Source organism: Suricata suricatta, chromosome 10 (assembly GCF_006229205.1).
Source record: "Suricata suricatta isolate VVHF042 chromosome 10, meerkat_22Aug2017_6uvM2_HiC, whole genome shotgun sequence".
NCBI classification, from domain to species: domain Eukaryota; kingdom Metazoa; phylum Chordata; class Mammalia; order Carnivora; family Herpestidae; genus Suricata; species Suricata suricatta.
In genome coordinates this window covers 67234093-67256719 of record NC_043709.1, presented here as the reverse complement: position 1 = coordinate 67256719, position 22627 = coordinate 67234093, and the positions used below count along the sequence as shown (strand labels likewise).

The window sequence follows — 22627 nt, the reverse complement described above, 5'->3', positions numbered from 1 at the left end:
TGTTCCCTAAGTGCCAAAAACTAAAACAGATCAAATGTCCCTCAGCTAGGGAATGGATAAACAAATTGTGTTATGCCCATACTATAGCATTAAAAGAAATCGACTACAGATACATACATCGATATGGATATTAACCTCAAAAGCATTTTGCTAAATGAATGAAGTCAGCCATAAATGATTGCATACTGTATGATTCAATTTATTTGGCATTTTGGAATAAAAAAGTATGGGAACAGAAAGTAGATCAGTGGTTGTCTGTGGGTAGAAGAGGTGTTTAACTGCAAAAGAGCGTAAAGAAACTCTTTTGGGCAGTGGCAATATTCTATATCTTCATTGTGGTTGTGGTTAAAAGACTTCATTTGTCAAAACTCACAGAACTAAAAAGCATGAATTTTACTGTGTTAATTATATTGCAATAAATCTGACCAAAAAAGTAATACTTCTCCTACAGTTAGGTCAAGAAGGTAGACAGTGTGTCTAAAATCATGATACTGTTAAAAATTTTTAAAGATTCAGTGTCCCTGGCTTAGTAGTATATATAAAAGTCAGAAATAGTTTCTTGACGTGTAGGAGTAAGAGTAGGTAAATTTAAATAATGATACAATAATAACTTTGGTAATGATCTCTAAGAGGATATAGTATATTTTTTGTATTTTAATACTTTTTGAAGAATGTAGTTGAACTCTTTAAACTTCTACTCAAATTTTATAAAAGAAACAAGCCTCTGTCATGTATTTGCATGATATTAAACACAATGGTTTCTAATCCTTGATATACTTAAGATGTTTTTGTTTTTGTCTTAGATTATCTGCGTCAAAGTTATGGGCTATCTATGGACTTCAATTCGCCAAATGATTATAATAAATTGGTGCTTTCACTGTTATCTGGACTCCCAAATGAAGTGGACTTTGCTATTAATGTATGCACTCTTCTATCAAATGAAAGCAAGCACGTCATGCAACTTGAAAAAGACCCTAAAATCATCACTTTATTACTTGCTAATGCTGGGGTGTTTGACGACAGTAAGTTTTAAGCTGAACCTATTCTATGAACATTCTATAAAGGTCTTAGGGATTTTTTAGAAAGGTTTTTAAGGAGAAAGGTACTTTTTATTAGAATAATAGCATTCTTTATTTGCTTTTGTTATATTAAATATGTTAAGATAATGAATATTTTAACTTTAAATATTTGAATAGTAATTACTACACTAGAACTTTTGGAATAAAAATCCTGGGTTTTTCTTAGAGTAATAATATTCTTGATGTTAGAAGATTGTTTGACACAAAATCCTGACAGAAAATACTAGGACATGTAAGAAAAATTTTTTTTCTAGTGTGTGTTATAATTTTTAGTTAAACAGTTTAGGTCAATGTATTTAAAAATTTGCTGCCTAAATAAAATGAGTTACCAAATATTCCATATCCATTTTACTTACAGGATTTGCTCATCAAAGATTTTCATAAGTTAAATTCTATATGTTCTCTAACATTATCTCATTAAATCTAGGTTACTCTTAAAACTAAATTGCACACTTCTCTTATTGTAGTTTAACAGGGATTTAGAAAACATGTTTTGAAATTTTTCTGCTCATAGTTCTTCTTTTTAAAATATCTATGTTGGCTGAATGTTACTGTTGTAAAATTTTTTCTTGCTTCTCAACCCTCCTTCTATTTGAACGCCCTTGTAACTTCTTTTCCCAGAAGTATATACTACTAAAGGGTAAGATATGGTGGTAATCCCTGTAATCCCAAATAGGGTAGATAGCATGAATGAAAAGGAAATTCTGGGTGCACATAGTTAGATGGAGAGAGGGATTTAATTTATCCCCTTGGGAAGAGATTCAGCTGTTTAAGACCAAACTTTCCATAATGTCTTCCCAACAACTCAGATGCATGAGAGAGAAAAAAAAAGATAATGTATTGACATATTGAAATTATTTTATCATATAGGAACTATAGCACACTAAATGCAGTTTGAGAGAGAATTTCTTATACTATTTTATAGATTTGTGACTAATATGTTTTTATCCTTAAATAGCAACATGTTTGCAAATAAGTTCATTTTTCTGCAATTTGATTGTGTCAAAAAATAACTTTTCAAACAGAATTTTATTTGGGACTGTCTATGTAGTAGGATTCCTTAGAATTTCATGGGTACTTAACGTTGTATGAAGGCAATTTTGAAATGTTTAAACAAAAGTGAAAATTAGTTTCTTACCCTGCCTGAAAGTTTTCTTGGTTACATGAGGGAGGAATAAAGTACTTCTCAGTTTGTATTACAACTTTTGAGATCTAGATTTGGTGGATTTCTGTCTCACTTTCATGTTTTGTGGTTCCTAATATTTTGTTTTGGTCTTTTAAGGACATCTTTCAGCATTTAAATGGAATAAAGTTTAAATGTTCCACATTTAAAAACCTTAAAATGAAGTTTTTAGAGAAAATATTCTCAAACCATCATAATTTTAGTGCTATCTTGACCATTTAATCATTGAATAGGATGACATGTGTATATATGATAAAAGTTACTTACCAGTTTTGGTTTACTGAGGTATGACATTCTTCAGACCTAGTTTATCTTCATGCATTTTTTTGTCACTTTTATTTATCTTATGCAGAGCAGCAGTCTAAGACTAATAATCTAGCAAATGATATTTAAGGACTATTGCTATCATCCCAACAGTCAGAAGTTTAAAGTTCCAGAGTACCTGGGGATTTTATGAAGACCTTATACTTAAAGCAGTGATTTTACATTAGGACTCTGAAGATTATGAATATATTTGATTTGGCTAGGCCTTCAAGAAGTTTTATTTTTAAGGCATGGGATTTTAATAAGAGATAAACATAGATGACACTTCCTTTAGAAAATGTAGAATATTTATATTTTTTGTATGTTTGAAGAATATAATAAAAAGTCTATTTGACAAAAAATTTAAATTTTCCATCTTATATTTCCATCTAGTACTGTTTTCCCAATGAAATTTTTCTTGATAAGATTTTTTCAGGACAAACAACACCTTCTTTTTCTTTAGTGGTATGTGGGTTTCATCTTTCTAATTAAGCTGCTATTTTATATGTAAGTGTGATATCTTATGAAATTCTTCTTTAGGTCACAGTAGCTTATTTATTAAAAACTTCAACATCTGTTTTTTTATCATTTCCTAATGACCCTCTTATCAGTATTAAAATTAAGTGATAAACTTATGTTAAAATTTATTCCTTATCCTTTTTAGTGTTTTCAATGAAAATTCTTATTGTAACCTAAATATTTAACAAACTTCTGCTTAATTCAACACTAAGGAAACATTAGGTCCAAGGGATAATAAGAATATGAAGATTCAGTAAACCTTTTTACAACAGAAAATATAGCCATTTGTTACGATGGTCACAACATATCCATTAAGGATGCTTACCTTTGTTTTTTAAAGAAATACGTTCACAAAACTAATTTTTCTGTTAACAATTGCCATTATATAGTTTTCTTTCTCTATTCCAAAAGCAGTAGCTTTTATTAAAGAATTAACTTCATGGTTGATAAAAGCACTGACCTTATTTAAAGAAATGTTTTAAAGTTTGTTTACTTTGAGAGAGACAGAGACAGCGCAAATGAGAGAGGGAGAGAGAGAATTCCGAGCGGACTCTGTGCTGCCACTGCAGAGCCCGATATGGGGCTCAAACTCAGGAAACTATGAGATCATCACCTGAGCCAAAACCAAGAGTCAGACGCTCAACTGGCTAAGCCAGCCAGATGCCCCAAAAGCCCCAAAAACATTTCCCTAATTTTTAAAGGCTGATGCTTATTGTCTCACACTTCAGAAATTTGTATCCTGCTGTTTTTATTGTCTGATCCCATAACTAACAATATGAGATAGCAACATAAAGGAGAAAAAAATGATATAACATGTAACTTACATGCCTGAACTGTTGTTGTGGGGAGGCTGGAGGGTGTTATTAAGAAGGTTTTGAAAGTGTGATTTGATTTTTCTTCTGAAACAACTTTATCAAATGTAGAGAAGCTATAGGACTGAGTATGTTTCTTAGGGGAGATTTCATTTGTGGGAATTATTTCCAAAGAATGCCTTGTCCCGTATTATTTGAAATATTAATTACATAATTACTTTTGAAATTAATATAAAGATTTAAAATTTAAGAATTCTGGCAACCTAACAGCAATAGCATTAGTTTGACTTTGGTTTTTTTTCTCCTCTACAAATTAAACCTAATGCAGAATAACTGTTCAGTCCTCTTCTTTTCTATATTGTCTAGATAAATACTATAAAACTCAGTTGTATATTTTTAGTTTATAGAAAGACAAGTTTTCTTTAAATTCTGTAATTTAAAAAACTATTTCAGAAGAGATAATCATGACTTTCTGTCATTTACTATGAAATAGTTTTTAGTGAAGAAAATATTTAAATGTACTTTTACTATTTTTTCTAAACCTACATACTAAGGAATTAAGTGAAAGAATAATTCCGTTTTACTGAATATACTATTTATTCTTTTAGCTTTAGGATCCTTTTCTACTGTATTTGGTGAAGAATGGAAGGAGAAGACTGATAGAGATTTTGTTAAGGTAACTCACATAAATTAAAATACTGAACTATTGAATTATATGTTGCCAAATGCCACAGATTAATGGCTGCCCACTTTGCATACATACTCCTTATACTTCAGTTTTTAGGATAAATATACCTATGTAAAAGTTGTAATTGAGTAAAAAACACTGTAGAGTAGCAAATAAACAGAAGTTCTGTTTTTATTATACATTGATATCTGAAAATGATAAATCTATAATAAAAGCAAAAAAATCTGAGAATAACTAGATTCTGAGCAGTATTTTAACTAATTTCCATAGGGTTGTCTTTCAGTTCACTTAATCACTCTTTAGTTGTGTCTAATATTTCACTTGATTCATTTGTTTAATTTTATTTTAGTGTCTGTGTTTTAACTTTTTAAATATTATATTTATTTTTGAGAGAGAGAGTGCAAGTCGGGAGGTCTCACACACACACACACACACACACACACACACACACACACACACACAGAATCTGAGGCAGGGTTCAGGCTCCAACCTGTCACCACAGAGCCCGATGTAGGGCTTGAACTCACAGACCATGAGACCATGACCCTTGCCAAAGTCAGATGCTTAACCAACTGAGCCACTTAGGCACCTCAAGTGTCTGTGTTTTAATTTCTAGAACTTTTCTTTATATTTTTTCAAATTTGCCCTTTTGTTCTTTTATGCTTTTAATAATTCAAATACTATGTATTTTAAATATGCAGTATTAATATTAAATTATGTACAAATATATAACATACAAATATAAATATATAAAACATAAATCAAATAAATATATGTGTACAAATGCACACACCTGACAGTTCCAGTACTTAAGCCTCTTTCAACTCATTCTAGTCACTCTGACTCATGGTGGTTTATTCCTTTGTTTTACAATGTTGGTTTATAAACTTCAGCAGACTTTTCTGTGGGATATTTGTATAGATTGGATGGAGAGTTTATTTCTTCACTTGTTATTTGTATTTGTCAGTGACTTGAAAAGAAAAGTTGTTCAAAATGATTTTATATTAATTTCCTTATTGGAGATTTTCAGATGACTCTTGTAATAAAACCCTAACTATGGAGGCTGTGGAGCAGGCTAGTGATGAAATATTTAGGAGACTGTTTTTAACTTAAAGATCAAGTAGAGACAGTCAACCCCTTTTGTTCCTTGTATTCATGGATATTAGGCCTTCCAATTTCTCACCATGATAATGGAGCTGCATATTAATTCCCCACTTCACAAGCTTGCCCAAAGTCCTGTATTCTGTCCTCACTCAGGCCTCTTTTTTGTAGTTCGGCAGATAATTCCTTAACTCCAGAAAAAAGTAATTAGAGTTGTAAGATGCACAAATTGTGTATTTCCTTATCCAGTCACATGGGGAATGGGGGTTATCAGTATAATCACTTGAAATCAAGGAGACACAAATATGTTGAAGAGGATTAGATGATCACCTCTCTTGCATGTTTTCATTAACTTCTGCTCTTTTTCTTTCTTTTTGTACACTGTATTTTTTGGGCTTAATGATGGCACATTTTGTAATCTTGTGTTGGTGCTTAGATCATTGGGATTTTTTTTTAAATTTTTCTAATACATACATTTTAATGCATACATTTAAAGCCATAAAATTCGTCTCAGCACACATTTAAACTTTATTCTCCCAATTCTGATATTTCATGTTTTCATTAAAGGTCACCTTAAATTATCTTATAATTTTCATGATGATGTCCTCTACATGGATAATTTGAAGGGAAGTTTCTTTCTTTTTATTTTTTTAAGTTTTAATTTAAAATTGCAGTTAGTTAACATACAATGCAAAGTTAGTTTCAGGGATATACTATAGAGAGTCAACACTTCATATAACAACTGGTGTTAATCACAAATGCACTCCTTAATCCCTGTCACCTATTTCACCCATCACCCCACCCACCTTCCCTCTGGTAACCATCAGTTTGATCCTTAGAGTTAAGAGTCTGTTTTTTGGTTTGCCCCCTGCCCCTCTCTCTCCCTCTCTCTACCTCTCCCCCTCTCCCTCCATTCCTCCCCCCCGCTCTCTGTACCCCTTTGCTTGTTTGTTTTCTTTCTTAAATTCACATATGAGTGAAATCATGATATTTATCTTTCTCTGACTTCACTAAGTATTATTTTCTCTAGCTCCATCCATGTTGTTGCAAAGGGCATATTTCTTTTTTTATGGCTGAATAGTATTCCATTGTATGGGTAGGTAGGTAGGTAGGTAGGTGGATAGACCACTCTTTTATTCATTCATCAGTTGATGGATGTTATTTCCATAATTTGGTTACTGTAGATAATGCTGCTATAAATCTTGGGGTGCATGTATCCCTTCGAATTAGTATTTTTGTATTCTGTGGGTAAAAACCTAGTGGTGCAATTTGCTGGACCATTGGGTGGTTCTACTTTAACTTTGTGAGGAACTGCCATACTGTGTTTCAGAGTGGCTACACCAGTTTGCATTCCCACCAGCAGTGCAAGGGGGTTTCTCGTTTTCCACATCCTCGCCAACATCTATTGTGTTGTTGATTTTCGCCATTCTGGCAAATGTGTGAGGTGATATCTCATTATAATTTTGATTTGTATCTCCCTGATGATGAGTGATGTTAAACATCTTCTCATGTGTCTTTTGGCCATCTGTATGTCTTTGGGAAAATGCCTATTCATTTTTCTTATGCAACAATGTGTTTTTGACCATTTTTTAATTAGATTATTTGTTTTTCAGTGTTGAGTTTTACAAGTTTTTTGTATATTTTGGATACTAACCCTTTATCAGATATGTCATTTGTAAATATCTCTTGAAGGGAAGTTTTTAAATATCCAAAAACATGAGGTTTTTCCAGTTTTCTTTTTCTTATTAATATCTAGTTGAATTTCACTATGCAGAAACAATATATTCTGTATAATCTTAAACTTTTGAAATAGTTTCACTATTTGTTAGCCTAGCATTAATGAGATTTTATAAACACTATTCACATTTGAAAATAATACATATTCTGGAGTTGTTGAATGGGAATTTCTATGTATGTCAGGCCAACATGGTTAATCATGATACTCCTATTTCCATATCAGTACTGACTCTTCTGTCCATTTATTTCTTCATTTATGGAGAGGTAAATTAAAAACACCTAATGTGATTATTGATATGGCTTTCCTTATAGTTTTATAATTCTGTTTTTATATTTCAAGATGGTTCTATAGTGCACACTTCCAGATGTTTTATCGTTCTGGTCAGTTGAACATAATAAAGTATCTTTTTTACTTTTTAAGTCTACCTTTTTTTTTTTTTTTTTTTTTGGGGGGTCTTAAATCATTGTAACATCATCTTCCATTTGGTTGTGGTTTGTATGGCTTACGTTTTGCCTTGAACCTCTCTTTTGGCAGGGTGAGTGCAAAAATAGTAAGTTTGATTTTATCTATTTATTTTGAGAAATAGAATTTAGTGATTCATTTACATATAATATCCCGTGCTCATCCAAACGAGTGTCCTTCTAAATGCCCCTCGCCCATTTAATCCATCCCCCTACTCAGCTCTCCTCCAGCAACCCTGTTTGTGCTCTGTATTTAAGAGTCTCTTATGGTTTGTCTGCCTCTATGTTTTACATTATTTTTACTTCCCTTCCCTTATGTTCATCTGCCTTGAACTGTTCTTACTTATCCTTGTATTTTAGATCTTTTTTTTATATAAACAACATACCTTTGGGGTTTTTTTTCCCAATGTGAAAATCTTTGTTTTTGAACTAGTGCTTTTATTAAATTTACATTAAATATAATTTGGATATAATTGTGTTTAAATATGCAGTGTTTTAAATAGGTTTCCATATGTCCTGCTTATTTGGTTTTGTTTTTTTCCCTTCCTCCTTTCTTACTTTTTTATAAATTGATTTGACCAAGTATTGTTTACTGTTCAGTATTCTGCCTACTACTGCTTTGGTATTGTACACTTTTTCTGTTCTCTTAGTGATTAACACTAGAGATTATAATTTTATTTAGTTATTTTTTATGTAAATGTAAATGTATATTTATTTAGTTTGAGAGAAAGAGCAGGTGAGAAGGGAGCGGAGGGAGGGGGAGAGAGAGAGACAGAGAGAGAGAGACAGAGAGAAAGAGAGAAAATCCCAAGTAAGCTCCACACTTCCAGAACAAAGCCCAGTGCAGGGCCCGAACCCATGAACCATGAGATCATGACCTGAGCCAAAGTCAAGAGCTGGACTCTTGACTGAGCCACCAGTCACCCCAAGATTATAATTTTAATTACTACTAATTTAGTCAATTAGTACTTTTACCACTTTTTAGATAATGCAGGGACACTAGAACAACTCCCATCTCCATTTACTCACTTTTGATGTATATCTACTGCTCTTGTTATAATATTAGTATTATTGTTACAGTTATTATTACCCACTTTTATCATATTCTATTGTTGTCAGACAACATATTCTATATAAAATTTAGGGATATATAAAATTTAGGATTTGTTTAATAGCTCAGCATATGGTTTCATGAATGTTTCATACACGCTTGAAAACATTGTATGCTCTACTATTGTTGAATGCAATGTTTATTAATAATAAATCAAGGTATTTGCCAGTGTTCAAGATTTTTGTATCATTAGTGCTTTTCTATGTAATTGTTTTAGGATTTCCTTGGAGATGAGTGTTAAAATGATCAACAATGACTGTTTCTGTCTCCATTTATTTCTGTCAGTTTTTTTTTAAATAAGTGTTTATTCATTTTTTGAGAGAGAGCATAAGCATGGGAGAGGCACAGAGAGAGGGAGAGAGAGGAACTGAACTGAGATCTATGCGGACAGCAGCTAGCCCAGTGCGGGGCTCAAACTCACGAACCGTAAGATCATGGACTGAGCCACCCAGGCACCCCAGTTCTGTCAGTTTTTGTATTTTGAGCCTCTGTTATTAGTTGCATATACACTTATGATTTTTACATTTTGTTGATGATGTAGCCTTATTCATTAACCTCTGGTAATATCCCATTTTCTGAAGTGTCTTCCCTGGTATAATTTATCTATAGCAGCTTTCCTATGATTAACGTTTTCATGATATATCTTTTCCTATCCTCATGCTTGTCATCTGTGGTTTTATATACGGTGCTTCTTATAGACAGTTTATAGTTGGATCTTTCTTTTCCCTCTTCCCTTATTACAGTTTTTTGTAATTTCTTCCTTTTCACGAATGTGTTCAGACCATTTATACTTTATGAAATTATTGATGTGGCTGAGTTTTGATTCTTAGTGATTAGTTTCCTAAAAATTTTATTTTGCCTTTATGTTTGAAAGACATTTTTGTTGAATATAAAACTACATGTTTTTAGGGTATTATCTGAGCAGTTTTAGGATAATGTTTCATTGCCATCCAATTTGCATTGTTATTGACCAGAAGTCCATTTTATTCTTATTATCTTGTGTGTGATGTGTGTTCTCTGACTGCTTTTAAGGTGTTTGCTTAATCATCAATTATTATTTTGGTTATGATGGGCCTTGTTGAGGTTTTCTGCACTTTTCTTGTTGAGGATTTATTTAGCTCTTTTGGTAGTAATTTTTCATGAAATCTGGGAAGTTTTAGCAATTATTCCTTCAAATATTTTCTTTCCCTTATTTTCTGAAACTGTGTTTATACAAATGTTAGACCATTTACTCTCCCACAGGCCACTGAACTTCTGATCATCGTTTTTATACCTTTTTTCGCCTGTGTACTTTATGCATAGTTTCTGTTGTTATGTTTCACTTACTCCTGTCCACTTAAGCCCCTCTAGTCATGTTTTTTATTTCAGAGACTATGTTTGTCTACCCTAGAAATTCCATTTGGTTCTCTTTTAAAACATCCCATTTTCTTCTAATTGTGTTCATACTTTCCTTTAAATCTTTGCCCATATTCAATAAAAAATAAAATTTTATTAAAAATGTTTTAAAGTCTGTCTGCTAAATCTATTATCTTTATTATGTTTGGGGTTTTTTTTTTTGTTGAATGATGTATTTCCTACTTTCTTTGTACATACAATAGCTTTTATTAGATACAGATATTGGAAATGTTACATTATTGAGTATTGGATTTTGGAGTTTGTTCTGGCAAGCTTTAAATTGACATATGGATTGTGACATACCAATCCTTTTGAAAATTGTTTTAAAGCTTTGTTATCATTGAGGTAGATTAGTCTTTACTCTAGCTCTAGTTTATCCCTATTCGTAAGGCATAGTTTTGTTTGGACTTTGACTGAATTTGCAGAGTATTTAATGAGTTTTCTCTGTTTTGTGAATTGTTCCATATAGCTTCTCAGTAGTTTTTCTCCATTTTTTTTTTCCTGGTGTTTTGGAGTTCAGCCGTACATCAGTAAACTCAAGGTAGTCCTGTGCAGATTCATGGAGTTTTCTCTTCATTGCTCCTCTTTCTTGCAACTTTGCTCTCAAATTCTAGTTCTGTTGGCCTTGCTGAACTGATCAGTTTCCTCAGCTTTGCTATGATCTCTTAGATTTATTGTCCCTTTGCTGTAGTCTAGAAAGACTGTTCTGTAAAACTATGGAACCGTCATTGGACTCACTTATTTTCCCTATTTTGGTGATTCGTTTTGCATTGCAGTGTTGTCCAATTTCTAAAAACAGTTGTTTTATACATATTGGTTTTATGATAAGAAGAGGACAGCTGAAGAACCAGTTACTCCATTATGGCCTGAGCAAAAGTCTCATCCAGAGATTTTTTTCTTAGATTTCAATTTTATGTGTATTTTTACCTCATAAGACATTTTTTAAGTAATTTATTCATTCATTATTTTGATTTAAACTACATCTACCTTTTCATTTATTTTTCTTTAATGCTGGTTTGTAGAGGACACATTATCTCAGTTTTCATTTGTCAATTTTCATTTTTCAAGGGCAATTTCACTGTATAAAGATTTTAGTTTGGCAGATAATTTCTTCCGTTAGAAAATGTCCCATTGTCTTCTGGCTTCCATTTTCTTTTTTTTTTTAAACAAAGTCTGCTGTCATCTTAGTTGTTGTTTTCAAGATTATTCTTCTCTGTCTTTGCATTTTAAATTGGATTTTGTTTTGGGGTTTTGTATGTGTGTGTTTTTTTTAAATTTTTATCCATTTGAGAGAGGAGAGAGAGAGAGAGAGAGAGAGAGAGTGAGCAGGGGAGGGAAAGAAAGAGGGGAGGACAGAATCCAAAGCAGGCTTCAGACTCTAAGCTGTCAGCACAGCCTGACGTGGGGCTCGAACCCACGAACCACAAGATCGTAATCTGAACCGAAGTCAGATGCTTTACCAACTGAACCACCCAAGGGACCCCTGTTTTGTTTTGTCTTTGTTTTCCAGGTATTTTATTATTTTATTATGATGTTCCTACACATCTTACTCTTTCTTCAGAGTTTGAGGTGTTTCTTAAATCCGTAGGTTAACATCTTTGAATTTTTTCAGAAAATTACTTTGCCCTGTCTCTTCAAATATTATATCTGCCCATTCTCTCTCATCTTCCTCAGGAACTCCACAATTATCCTTATTTTAGAACATTTCACTATATGCCTGTGTCTTGTATGCTTTTTTTAAACCTTTTTGCTCTTTTTGCTTCCAATTTTTAATTTTCTTCTGCACTTTCTTTTTTAGTTCACTAATTGCTTCTTGAGTTGTATATAATGACTTGTTAAATTGAGTTGTCTTTTCAGTTCTAGAATTTCTATTTAGCTCTTACAATTTAAAAAAAAATATTTTATTTATTTATTTTTGAGAGAGAAAGAGAGAGCATGATTGGGGAAGGGGTAGAGAGAGGGAAACAGAATCCCAAGCAAGCTTCGCACTGCCAGCATAGAGCTTGATGTGGGGCAACTCACGAACTGTGAGATCATGACTAGAGCCAAAGTCAGAAGTCATATGCTCAACCAACTGAGCCACTCAGGCACCTCGGTTCTTACAGTTTCATTTATTTGCCAAATTTTTCTCTTATTTCTTTGAATTTATTATCCATGATCATCTAAAATTCCATGTCTGATATCTTTGTTGTTTGGATTTCCTGTGGCTTTTTTTTCTTATTTATTGAACATTGTTTTTTTTCTTCGTATGCCTAGTTCTTGTTTATTATTCTCAAAATTTTTTATTATGAGTTATTTGAGCAGTGGATCCTTTTGGTGGTGGACTTTTTCTCAACTAATGGCTTTAAATGCAAAAGAATCTTAATTCTAAAAAAAATAAAATACAGTTATTTTGAAATATATATACCAGAATGCTTAGAAATGAAAAATGAGTAGTCTGTGTGCTTCTGTATTTGTTCAAAGATAGCAAGATAATACAACCCTAAGTTAGTACAAAAGTAACAGGATAATACAACCTTAACCCCAGGTTAAGAACCTCTCATCTGAAATGATACTTTATATAACCACCTTAAACTTACAGAAAGTTAAGCATTTATGTCAAATAAATAAATATATAACATTATGATATCTATGTGAATTTTTTAAAAATAGAAATTTTATAGAGTTATAGTATGTGTGACCATCTTTAAAGTAATAGAATAGTTGTTTTCAAATGTCAGAATTAAGTACAATAATTTCTTATTACAGTTTTGGAAGGACATTGTTGATGATAATGAAGTACGTGACCTCATTTCTGACAGAAACAAGTCTCATGGTAAGTTAATTAGAAAAATTTTTAAATAACTTTGAATATCAATAATGATAAATAAAATATTACTTTAAGTAAAATGTGTATTTTTTTTATAGAAAGTACATCAGGAGAATGGATTTGGGAATCTTTATTTCATCCACCTCGAAAGCTGGGCATTAATGATATTGAAGGACAACGGGTACTTCAGATTGCAGTGATTTTGCGAAATCTTTCCTTTGAGGAGGGCAATGTTAAGCTCTTGGCAGCTAATCGTACCTGTCTTCGTTTCCTATTACTTTCTGCACATAGTCATTTTATTTCTCTAAGGCAATTAGGCCTTGACACGTTAGGAAATATTGCAGCTGAGGTAAGCATGTGATAGTAACTTAAAATAGTTTTCATAGTTAGCAATGATATTTACTTTAAAATTTTAGTATATAGAGTTGTTATATTTACTATATTTACAGAACATGAAAGGCCTACATACGATTTTGCCTGAAGTGGTATGGTATCACACACTTTTTTGGAAGAAAGCATTATTTGAAATGATGCTCCAGATTTAATGATGACTTTTCTCACAGTAGTTACATTTTTGAACATATGCAACATTGTTGTTAATTTTTATTAAATTTGAAGTGTACAACACTGGAAGAAGTCTGCCTCAACAATAGTGTCCTTTTCTTTTTTCCAGCTTCTATTGGACCCTGTCGATTTCAAAACTACTCATCTGATGTTTCATACTGTTACAAAATGCCTGATGTCAAGGGACAGATTTTTAAAGATGAGGGGTAAGCGCTTATGTAACTTTCTCACTGTATAATATGCACAAAATTTTTAGCATCTGTTAAAAAAACAAATGTTTGTGCACGTATGCTTTTCAGGCATGGAAATTTTGGGAAATCTTTGCAAAGCAGAAGATAATGGTGTTTTGATTTGTGAATATGTCGATCAGGACTCCTACAGAGAGATCATTTGTCATCTCACTCTACCTGATGTGCTGCTCGTAATCTCAACACTCGAGGTGCTATATATGCTCACAGAAATGGGAGACATCGCTTGCACAAAAATTGCAAAAGTAGAGAAGAGCATAGGTACGACTAAACCAAAAAAACCATTTATTTTCTTTATTGAGGAAAAAAAATTTAATGTGGTGCTATACTAAATCACAATGATACTTGGGGTTTTACTGCTTATTTTGAGGGGTCATTACCCATTCAGATAAATTTGTCTGTGTTATTCTTTATGCCTGTTTAAGATTAGCAAGAAACTTCTATCATATAGAGACTAGGGTGTATGAGGCTACCAATAATTTGTGTCCCTTTCTGTATTTCTGTTACTACAAATCAGATTTGAAACTAAGAAAATTGCTGTCTTTGAAGAGCAGATCTCTCAGGTTCAAACCATTAGCTGCTACTATTTTTATTAAATTTTTTTTCTAACATTTTATTTATTTTTGGGAGAGAGACAGAAGACAACATGAGCAGGGGAGGATCAGAGAGAGAGGGAGACACAGAATCTGAAACAGGCTCCCGGCTCTGAGCTAGCTGTCAGCACAGAGCCCGACACGGGGCTCAAACCCACAAACCGTGAGATCATGACCTGAGCCGAAGCCAGACATTTAACCGACTGAGCCACCCAGGCGCCCCTGATCAGCTGCTACTATTAAGCAACTGAACCTGAGTGAAAAAGTTTCTTTGTGTTTCTAGAAGTTGCTGGTAGTGGTACTATCCTAAAAATTAATGACCTTAACACCTCCATAGTGGGTTGTTAGTTTTAAATATACTTATGAAAGTATGTCCTGTTAACATGTTACTCATTGATTAAAATGGTTTCTGTCTTTGGTGTCAATGCTAAAATCAGAGTTAATATAGAGATTTGGCTTGCAAGTACTATTATTGAGAAATTTAAGATGTTACTTTCCATATTAGTGGTTCCTAAATCTGGCTCCACATCAAAATCTGTTGGGAAACTTTTTAAAAACAAAGATACCTAATCCCCATCCCAGAGATACTAAGTCACTCTTCAGAGATTGAGCCTAAAAATCTTTTTTAAAGATCCACAGGTATTCTGATATACAGTCATTTGTGGACTAGCATTTGAGAAGCAGTTATTCTATATAGCATGTTTTTCAGTGATGTCATTGTTTGGTAATATTATTGATTAATAACTATTGGTTTTTAATTTATTTTAGACATGTTAGTATGTCTGGTTTCTATGGATATTCAGATGTTTGGCCCTGATGCACTAGCTGCAGTAAAACTCGTCGAACATCCAAGTTCCAGTCATCAAGTTTTATCTGAAATTAGGCCTCAAGCTGTAGAGCAAGTCCAAACCCAGACCCATGTAGCATCTGCCCCAGGTTAGTGTTTTTACATAATGTTTCTCTAGTATAGTTATTGGTGTGTAAGATTTAATACTAAGGATAAGTTTAAATATGCAGTACAGGGGACTGGTATTGTATAGTGGAACAGGCTAACGCAGAGCCTGAGTATGAGCTGCAATTTCTGAGATACTGTGGATTCCAGGAGCAGTAGGACCAATGTGAGCATAGAAGAAGAATAGTATAACAGAGTTTTAAGAAAACATTTAGAGGAGTGTGAGGGATTAGATATTTACAACTGTGAGAACAAGATAAAGTGCCCTGATGGACTTATTTGTGATTTGTTCATTCACTGAAAATTGATATGCCAAGAGTAACCTTATAATTCTTCTAGCTGATCATCTGAATACATAAGTATAATACCTTCTAATACTTTTAATTTTGGACCAAAAACCATAGAATCATAGTTTGTACACATGACACATATATGGACATGTATACCTGCCCTTGTGCACCCTTCCTAGGGTCCCATGGGTCAATTCTATTTAACTCAAATATCTTTAATTGGAATTCATACCTGTCTAATGAGCATTCTCTTCAGTCCTTGGACTTCTTTCTCCTATCTTGATATGAGTCATCATTTTTATATTTTAGCACTCTCAGCCTTTTTGGGAGTGCTTTCTCCAGCTTCATTTGTCTTAACAAAACAATCCATCTTTCACTTTATCTGCTTCTTCCACCTCCTACCATTCCCAAGACATTTCTCTTTCCTTATATTTTTTAGTATAGGATACTCCTTTTCTCGGTTGATCTTATTGCTTCTCACTTTGCAATTAATATGGAAGCCATGTGGCTTGGATTTCTTCAGCTTACCCTTTCACTTACAAACTTATTAGCATCTGAATTCATTTTCCTTCTACTTCTCCTGTTTTCAGAGATGTCAACTTCTTCTGAATCTGTGCTCTGAATATCCATCTGTCTCCTCATTCCTATATCTTAAACTTCTTTATCTTTCACCTGCTTCTTCCTTTCAGCCTAGAAATAAATTTAGATCATTCTCAACCTCCTCCACAACCTTACAGCAAAAATCTAATTTTTTTTTATCTTTAACTACCACATCCATTTAATCGCCAAATCTTGTTGAGTCTTCCTAAATACCCTGGCATCTTCAGCTGCCAGTGCTTCTGGCTCAGACTTCCATCATGTCTCTTCAGTTGCTTGTTCTCCTCTCATTGAATCATGGTCCTAGTCTCTCCTCTTTTCTCAGTCATAGAATCACAATTATATACTTTACACCAATTATGTAATATGTATCATGTACTTCCACTGTGTCCTTCTGAAGTATATGGTAGAGCTGTGTGATATGTGCCTTTAACTTCCTTGCTGTAAACTAACAGAATTGGACAAATTGTAAAGTATGAAAAAAGTAGGTAATTTTGACTACTAATCTACTTAGTACCTTCCACCCACAGACAATAGATGTTAAATAGCCAATGCACATTGGGGAATCAGTTGTCAAATATTAATAGTTTCTCAACCTTGACAAAGAAATGAAACAGTTCATTTTGCCAGTCAAGTGGGTGGTGGGAGTATGTTTTTATCCTCAGAGAAGAAACTGGAGATTAGATTAGTTGAGGGCCATAGAGAAACTCTGTCCAATAAGAATTTATATACCCTGAAATATAATGGGCCATTTGAAGAATATTTAAGGATTGTTTTGATGAAAGCTACTATTTTTGGCCTTATCATTGACCCACTAGTGATCTTAACAAATGAAGCCACCCCTAAACTAAGGTTTTGTCCTCATTTAGCAAATGGATAAAATTAAATGATTAGAGTTTGTGACATATGTATTATATATGACATATATATTAATAGAGGAATAAACCTGTAAGGACAACCTAAAAGAGTTCATCTTTGAGCTGGTGAGCATTTTACCTTATGACTAGCTTATCATGAATGACAGCTTTTAATTGTTTTATTAATTATCATTTATAGTGTGCCCCCCGCCCCCGCCCATTGTTTGTTTAATACTGCTTTCCTATGGAATGTTCCTCTTCCAGCTTTTGGCTCACTTTTCTTTATCACTATGAAAACTTAATATATAACCTTTCACCCACTTTTCATTTGAAATCTAAATTTCTTCATTTTAATTTAAATAGTTGTAAATAAATTTTTGTGTGTATATTAAATTGACATTTTAAGATAAAAGTTAAAATACTTTTTGTATCCAGTATCATCTTGATAGTAACCATCATCTATTTAAGAAAATACACAAACTCTTCATATCAGAAATTTTATAGTACCCTCTTCCTCCTCACCTCCTATCCACTACCGTATTGATACTTCTCAGCTATAAATGTAGACATTTTAGTTTAATTTAACTCAGTTACCTGTTGCTCTATGAAATTTTAAGTGTTTAAAATTTTATCATTACAAGTTTTAGAAATAAACAGTTTGTGAAACAAAACATGGCAGAGTAGCTTTTGGAAGTTTATCTCTTAATGAAGTGGACAAGACTTTTTTCCCCTACTTCTCTCTAAAGTGTAACTCCAGTGCGTCCCAGAATGAATATTTTTTATTGCTATCGTGAAACTGGGTTCAACATTAATTCTATCTCTGTTTTTCCTTTTTATAGATTTAATTTGAAAATCTAGTTCACATCAATAAATAGCTAAGGTTAGAACTTAATTCTTTGAGCTTCAGAATTATCCAAAATTATTAAAATTGTATTTAATGATCTTCTGACGTGAGTTCTTTGATTTTGTTGAAATCAAAGAAGTAACAACACGTGACTCAGAAAAGAATTTGATGCCCAGTCACTACATTTACTTTTAAGCTTATTGAAAATATATCAAAAAGATATTAATAAGATATGACTGTAAATTATACTTGCTGTTTAGATGCACCTTATGTAACCTGATTTATTCAAGAAGTATTAGCACAGTAGTTCTTAAACTTCAGGGTGCATTAGAATCACCTGGTGGGCTTACCCACTGATTTCTTGGTGCCATACCCTGAATTTCTGATTCAGATGGACCTGAGAATTTTAATTTCTAACAAGTTCCCATTAGATGTTGATGCTGCAGGTCAGGGAACTATACTTTGAGGACCACTGGGTTAGAAATTTCCATTATTTTGATAAAAATCCAACTATATTTTTCAACCCAAGAAAGTCTGGTTAATAGCCCATTGACTTACTTCATAATTGTAACATAACAAGAAAGTCTGGTTAATAGCCCTTCTTACTTCATAATTCTAACATAGTTAAGTTTGCCATCTGAATGAAATAAGATGCCACCACCTTCAGTACTCTTTTAAAAAATTTTCTCTATGCTTCACTTACACAAGATTTGGCCTGAAAAATAATCCCCTTTTTGACAGTAGTTGAAGGACAGAGGAGGAAGGACATAAAACAAAAATTGTCTTTGCTCCATATCTTTATTCAGAACACACCAAAGCTCCAGAATACTCAATATCTAATACCCAACATTGCTCCAAAATATAATATATAAAGTATAATAAAAAATAAACAGAAAGCCCTGCCATAATACCTTGGTTGAAAGAAAGTTTTTGGATTCTAATGATTCTGATTCTCCCTTTGGTGTCCTAGAGGTTTTTATATCATTTGTCATCATCGTTATTATCATCACGATAGCTAACATTTATATAGTGAAAACTATGTGCCTGGCATTGTTTTAAGTGGCTTCTATATAAACTCCTCTAATCCTCATAACGACCTATGAGGTCAGCGTACTGTTACTTTTCCACGTTTTATAGACAGAGAGGTTAATTAACTTGCCCACGGTTACACAGCTAGTGAGTGTTGGAATTCTAGCACCAGCCACTCTGGCTCCAGAGCCATGTATTTAACCCTAACTTTCATTTTTCTAAAAGATGGATGAGAGGTAATGCTTTCTGTTCCAAAATAGTCGAAGAGCAGTTTTAAAAAGGAATATATACAAAAGCTGAGTATCTGGAAATTGATTATTTCAACATCATTTCTAGTATTTCATTTGACTGGTTGTTAATTGATTCAGGAGATTTCAGTCTGAGTAGGGTATAGTACAATCATAGTACAATTGATGAAGAAAGAGGAGGAAAATTTTCATATAGGTACAGGCCCTAGCAGGCTATTTTCTGTAACTGTGTCACCAAGTTAGGAGATGAAAAGATAAGCTGGGCTTGCACCAAGAAAATAGTTTGGGTTGTGATTATTTTGTTCTGTTAAGAAACAGCATGTCACAGTATGGTATCTGAAATATGACAGACTTGGATTCAAATCTGGTACTCCTAAAAGAAGGCATTCCAGCTATACACAGCTCTGCCATTTCTAACATGTGTTCCTTTGTAAACTTAATCTCTGAGCTTTATTTTTTCATTAGTAAAATGGGGATAATTAAATTTAGGCCTATAAATAAGATTAACAGAAACAATGTTTTGTAAATTTAAATGGTTTAATACAGAGTAAGTGTTCATTAAGTGTCTGCTATTAGCTCTTATCCCGGTGAAAGCTTGGGGCTTCATCAAACAGAAGTCAGGGATTGCTTTAGATCATTCACAGATTTGACTATGTTGTGGAGCTTCTTTGGTTCTAATAATTTAGAAATACATTTGTTCTGTTTGAGGGTTCTGAGTTTTAAAATATTATTTGAAAATTAGTGGGTACATTTTATAAGTGTAAAAACTATTTGAAGCAGTATAATTTATAAGCTATTAAATATGATTAAGTTTATATTTTTCATGTTTTCATTAGTTCCTTTATATATATGTGTATATATATATATTAATACAGCCAAAAAGAAAAAAATTTTCTACGGATCTACTCAACTTGTTAGAAAATAATAGATTATTTAATGTATTCATGGGACTTGAATTGTTTTAAAATATATCCTAAGTAAAATCTCAGAAATTGTTATTTGTCTTAAGATGAATAGTTAGTACGCTTTTATACAACCGTCTTGCCTCTCCTTGGACAATAGGTATATTTCAAAACTATTATTACAGTAGATTTTTTTCCCCATAAAAATAATCTTAGGAAAATCCTTCTTGAATGTAGGACTTCAATTTAGTTCACCTTTTTGTTCACCTTTTCCCAGATGTATTATATATGCCACTTGTAGAGTTAATGTTAATCTTTAAAATTCAGAAGTAAAGTTATGATTTCTGATGCTATCTGCTTCTGTAACTTAACCGATTCTTACTTACTGATATGTTGAGCTGTGTGACCTTGGGCTAGTTATTTTAATCACTTTGAGTCTCCATTGTCATATCTGTACCTACCGCACAGAAGACTTAATAAATGTAAGTTATTTAACTCAGTGTCTGACCCATGGGAAAAACAGAGTTGATATGTACTATATAATCCATACTATTGTTATTATTTGAATGGCTGTAAGATTTAAAAAAGAGTTTATATAAAGCATCTAAGACAGTGCCTGGTATAATATGTGCTCCATTATAAGTTTCTTTCTCAAGTTTGTATATTTTCATTATGTTTATACACCTTTTTAAAAAGGTATTCATTGTAAATATTGCTTCAGTGTCCATGAACTGAACATGGCATATAGTAACTAAGTAAGTTTCTGAAAATGATGTAGCTAATGTATTTTTTTCTTTAGCTTCCAGAGCAGTTGTAGCACAGCATGTTGCTCCACCTCCAGGAATAGTGGAAATAGATAGTGAGAAGTTTGCTTGTCAGTGGTAAGTGGCTTATTTCTATTAAGGCTTTATCCTTGGGAAGAATAAAGGAAAAGAGTAAAGGAAATGTATTTCTAACAATCATCCAGAATGTTTTATTCTGTATTTCTTTTTAGTCAGAGTAGAATAATATTTATACAAAGAAAGGATGCTGTAAAATCATTTCACCTGCATTTTAGAATAATTTAAAAGAAAACTATTCATCAGAATTTTCAGAACTAAAATGGTCTTTGACTAGAATTTCATTAAATTACACCACTTCTTTTCAGAGTAAAATTTGTGTTAAAATGTTACCTTTGACTTTGTAGAAAATAAGATTTTTCAGATTATAAATCTGTTTTTTAAAATCAGTATTTTATTAAAACTGAACAGGACTGTCTTTAAGAAAATGAAGTCAGATTTTGTTGTTAAATGTCCCTTCTTTTTCATCACAACCAATACTTCTTGTTCATTGATAGTTAGTTTTTCCTTTTTGGGATTAGTAAGGGAAAACGAATCAAATGATAAAATAGCCAGAGGGTTTATAAGAAAATAAGCAACTTGAAAATAATATTTTATGGAGAAGACTGGGTAATCCTATGTCAGCCACTTTCTGAAAAAATAAATGGAGACTTGGTTAGATTTCATTTTGTCACAGATAGTAGCTTCTATATAGTTTATGAATTTCAACTTCTAAATTCTTTAGAAGATTAACAGACTGAATGTAAAAGATCACTTTCTAATGATGTATTATTACTTTAAAATTTTTCTTTCTTTGATCCCTTTCCTCCCATTCTCCAACATTGTTTGTCTCCCATTCCATGCTCCTGTCATTCTGTGTTCTGTATTTTTGGTGCTTTCATATCTTTGTTCCTGTGGCAGTTTTCTCTAGACTTTTCCACTTTGCTCAAATAAGGTTTATAGTTTTAAATATCTCTATTTGCTTTTTCCTCACCTTCTATATTTTTACACTTTACTTGATGAATCTCTTCCAGCAATACTTGGAAATGTTTGTCTTCTACGCTAAAACCAAAAAAGTTTTTTATGTCTAGTCCTTTTGAAAATTCACTACTCAAAGAATTATGAAAGTTAGAAAAAGTATGTACCACATCCATTATAAAATGTGTGTATATTAGGCGTAAATTTGATCTTATAAATCCCATTTTCATATTTCTGCCAGTTCTAGTGGAGAAGGAGGAGAGAATCATTTTAAAGTTTTATCCTAAGTATTATTTGAGTCAGTTTATGTAAACAGCTATACATTGGCCTGTTATGTATATAGTAAATACGAGAAAAGAATCCTGTGAAGATAATTTGGCCTCCAGTTCTAACTTCTGTATGGATGGAAGTCACTATATGAGAAAGACAAACTGAAGTTTGAATTCATTTGTAATGGGTTAGAAATAAAGGTCTCTGAAATGAGGGAATGGGAGTGTGCAATATGGAA

General features: G+C 32.6%; 1 protein-coding gene across 2 annotated transcripts in view; it reads left to right on the top strand.

Annotated features, from left to right (window-relative positions):
- Positions 1–22627, top strand: part of ARID2 (AT-rich interaction domain 2) — a 166560-nt gene that overhangs the window by 92278 nt on the left and 51655 nt on the right. For both annotated transcript variants that reach the window (XM_029953569.1, XM_029953568.1), the window contains exons 4-11: positions 804–1022; positions 4505–4572; positions 13139–13205; positions 13298–13548; positions 13873–13969; positions 14063–14272; positions 15373–15540; positions 21123–21204. In XM_029953569.1, the coding sequence (XP_029809429.1) occupies positions 804–1022; positions 4505–4572; positions 13139–13205; positions 13298–13548; positions 13873–13969; positions 14063–14272; positions 15373–15540; positions 21123–21204 (1162 nt within the window). The remainder of the gene's footprint in view (positions 1–803; positions 1023–4504; positions 4573–13138; positions 13206–13297; positions 13549–13872; positions 13970–14062; positions 14273–15372; positions 15541–21122; positions 21205–22627) is intronic.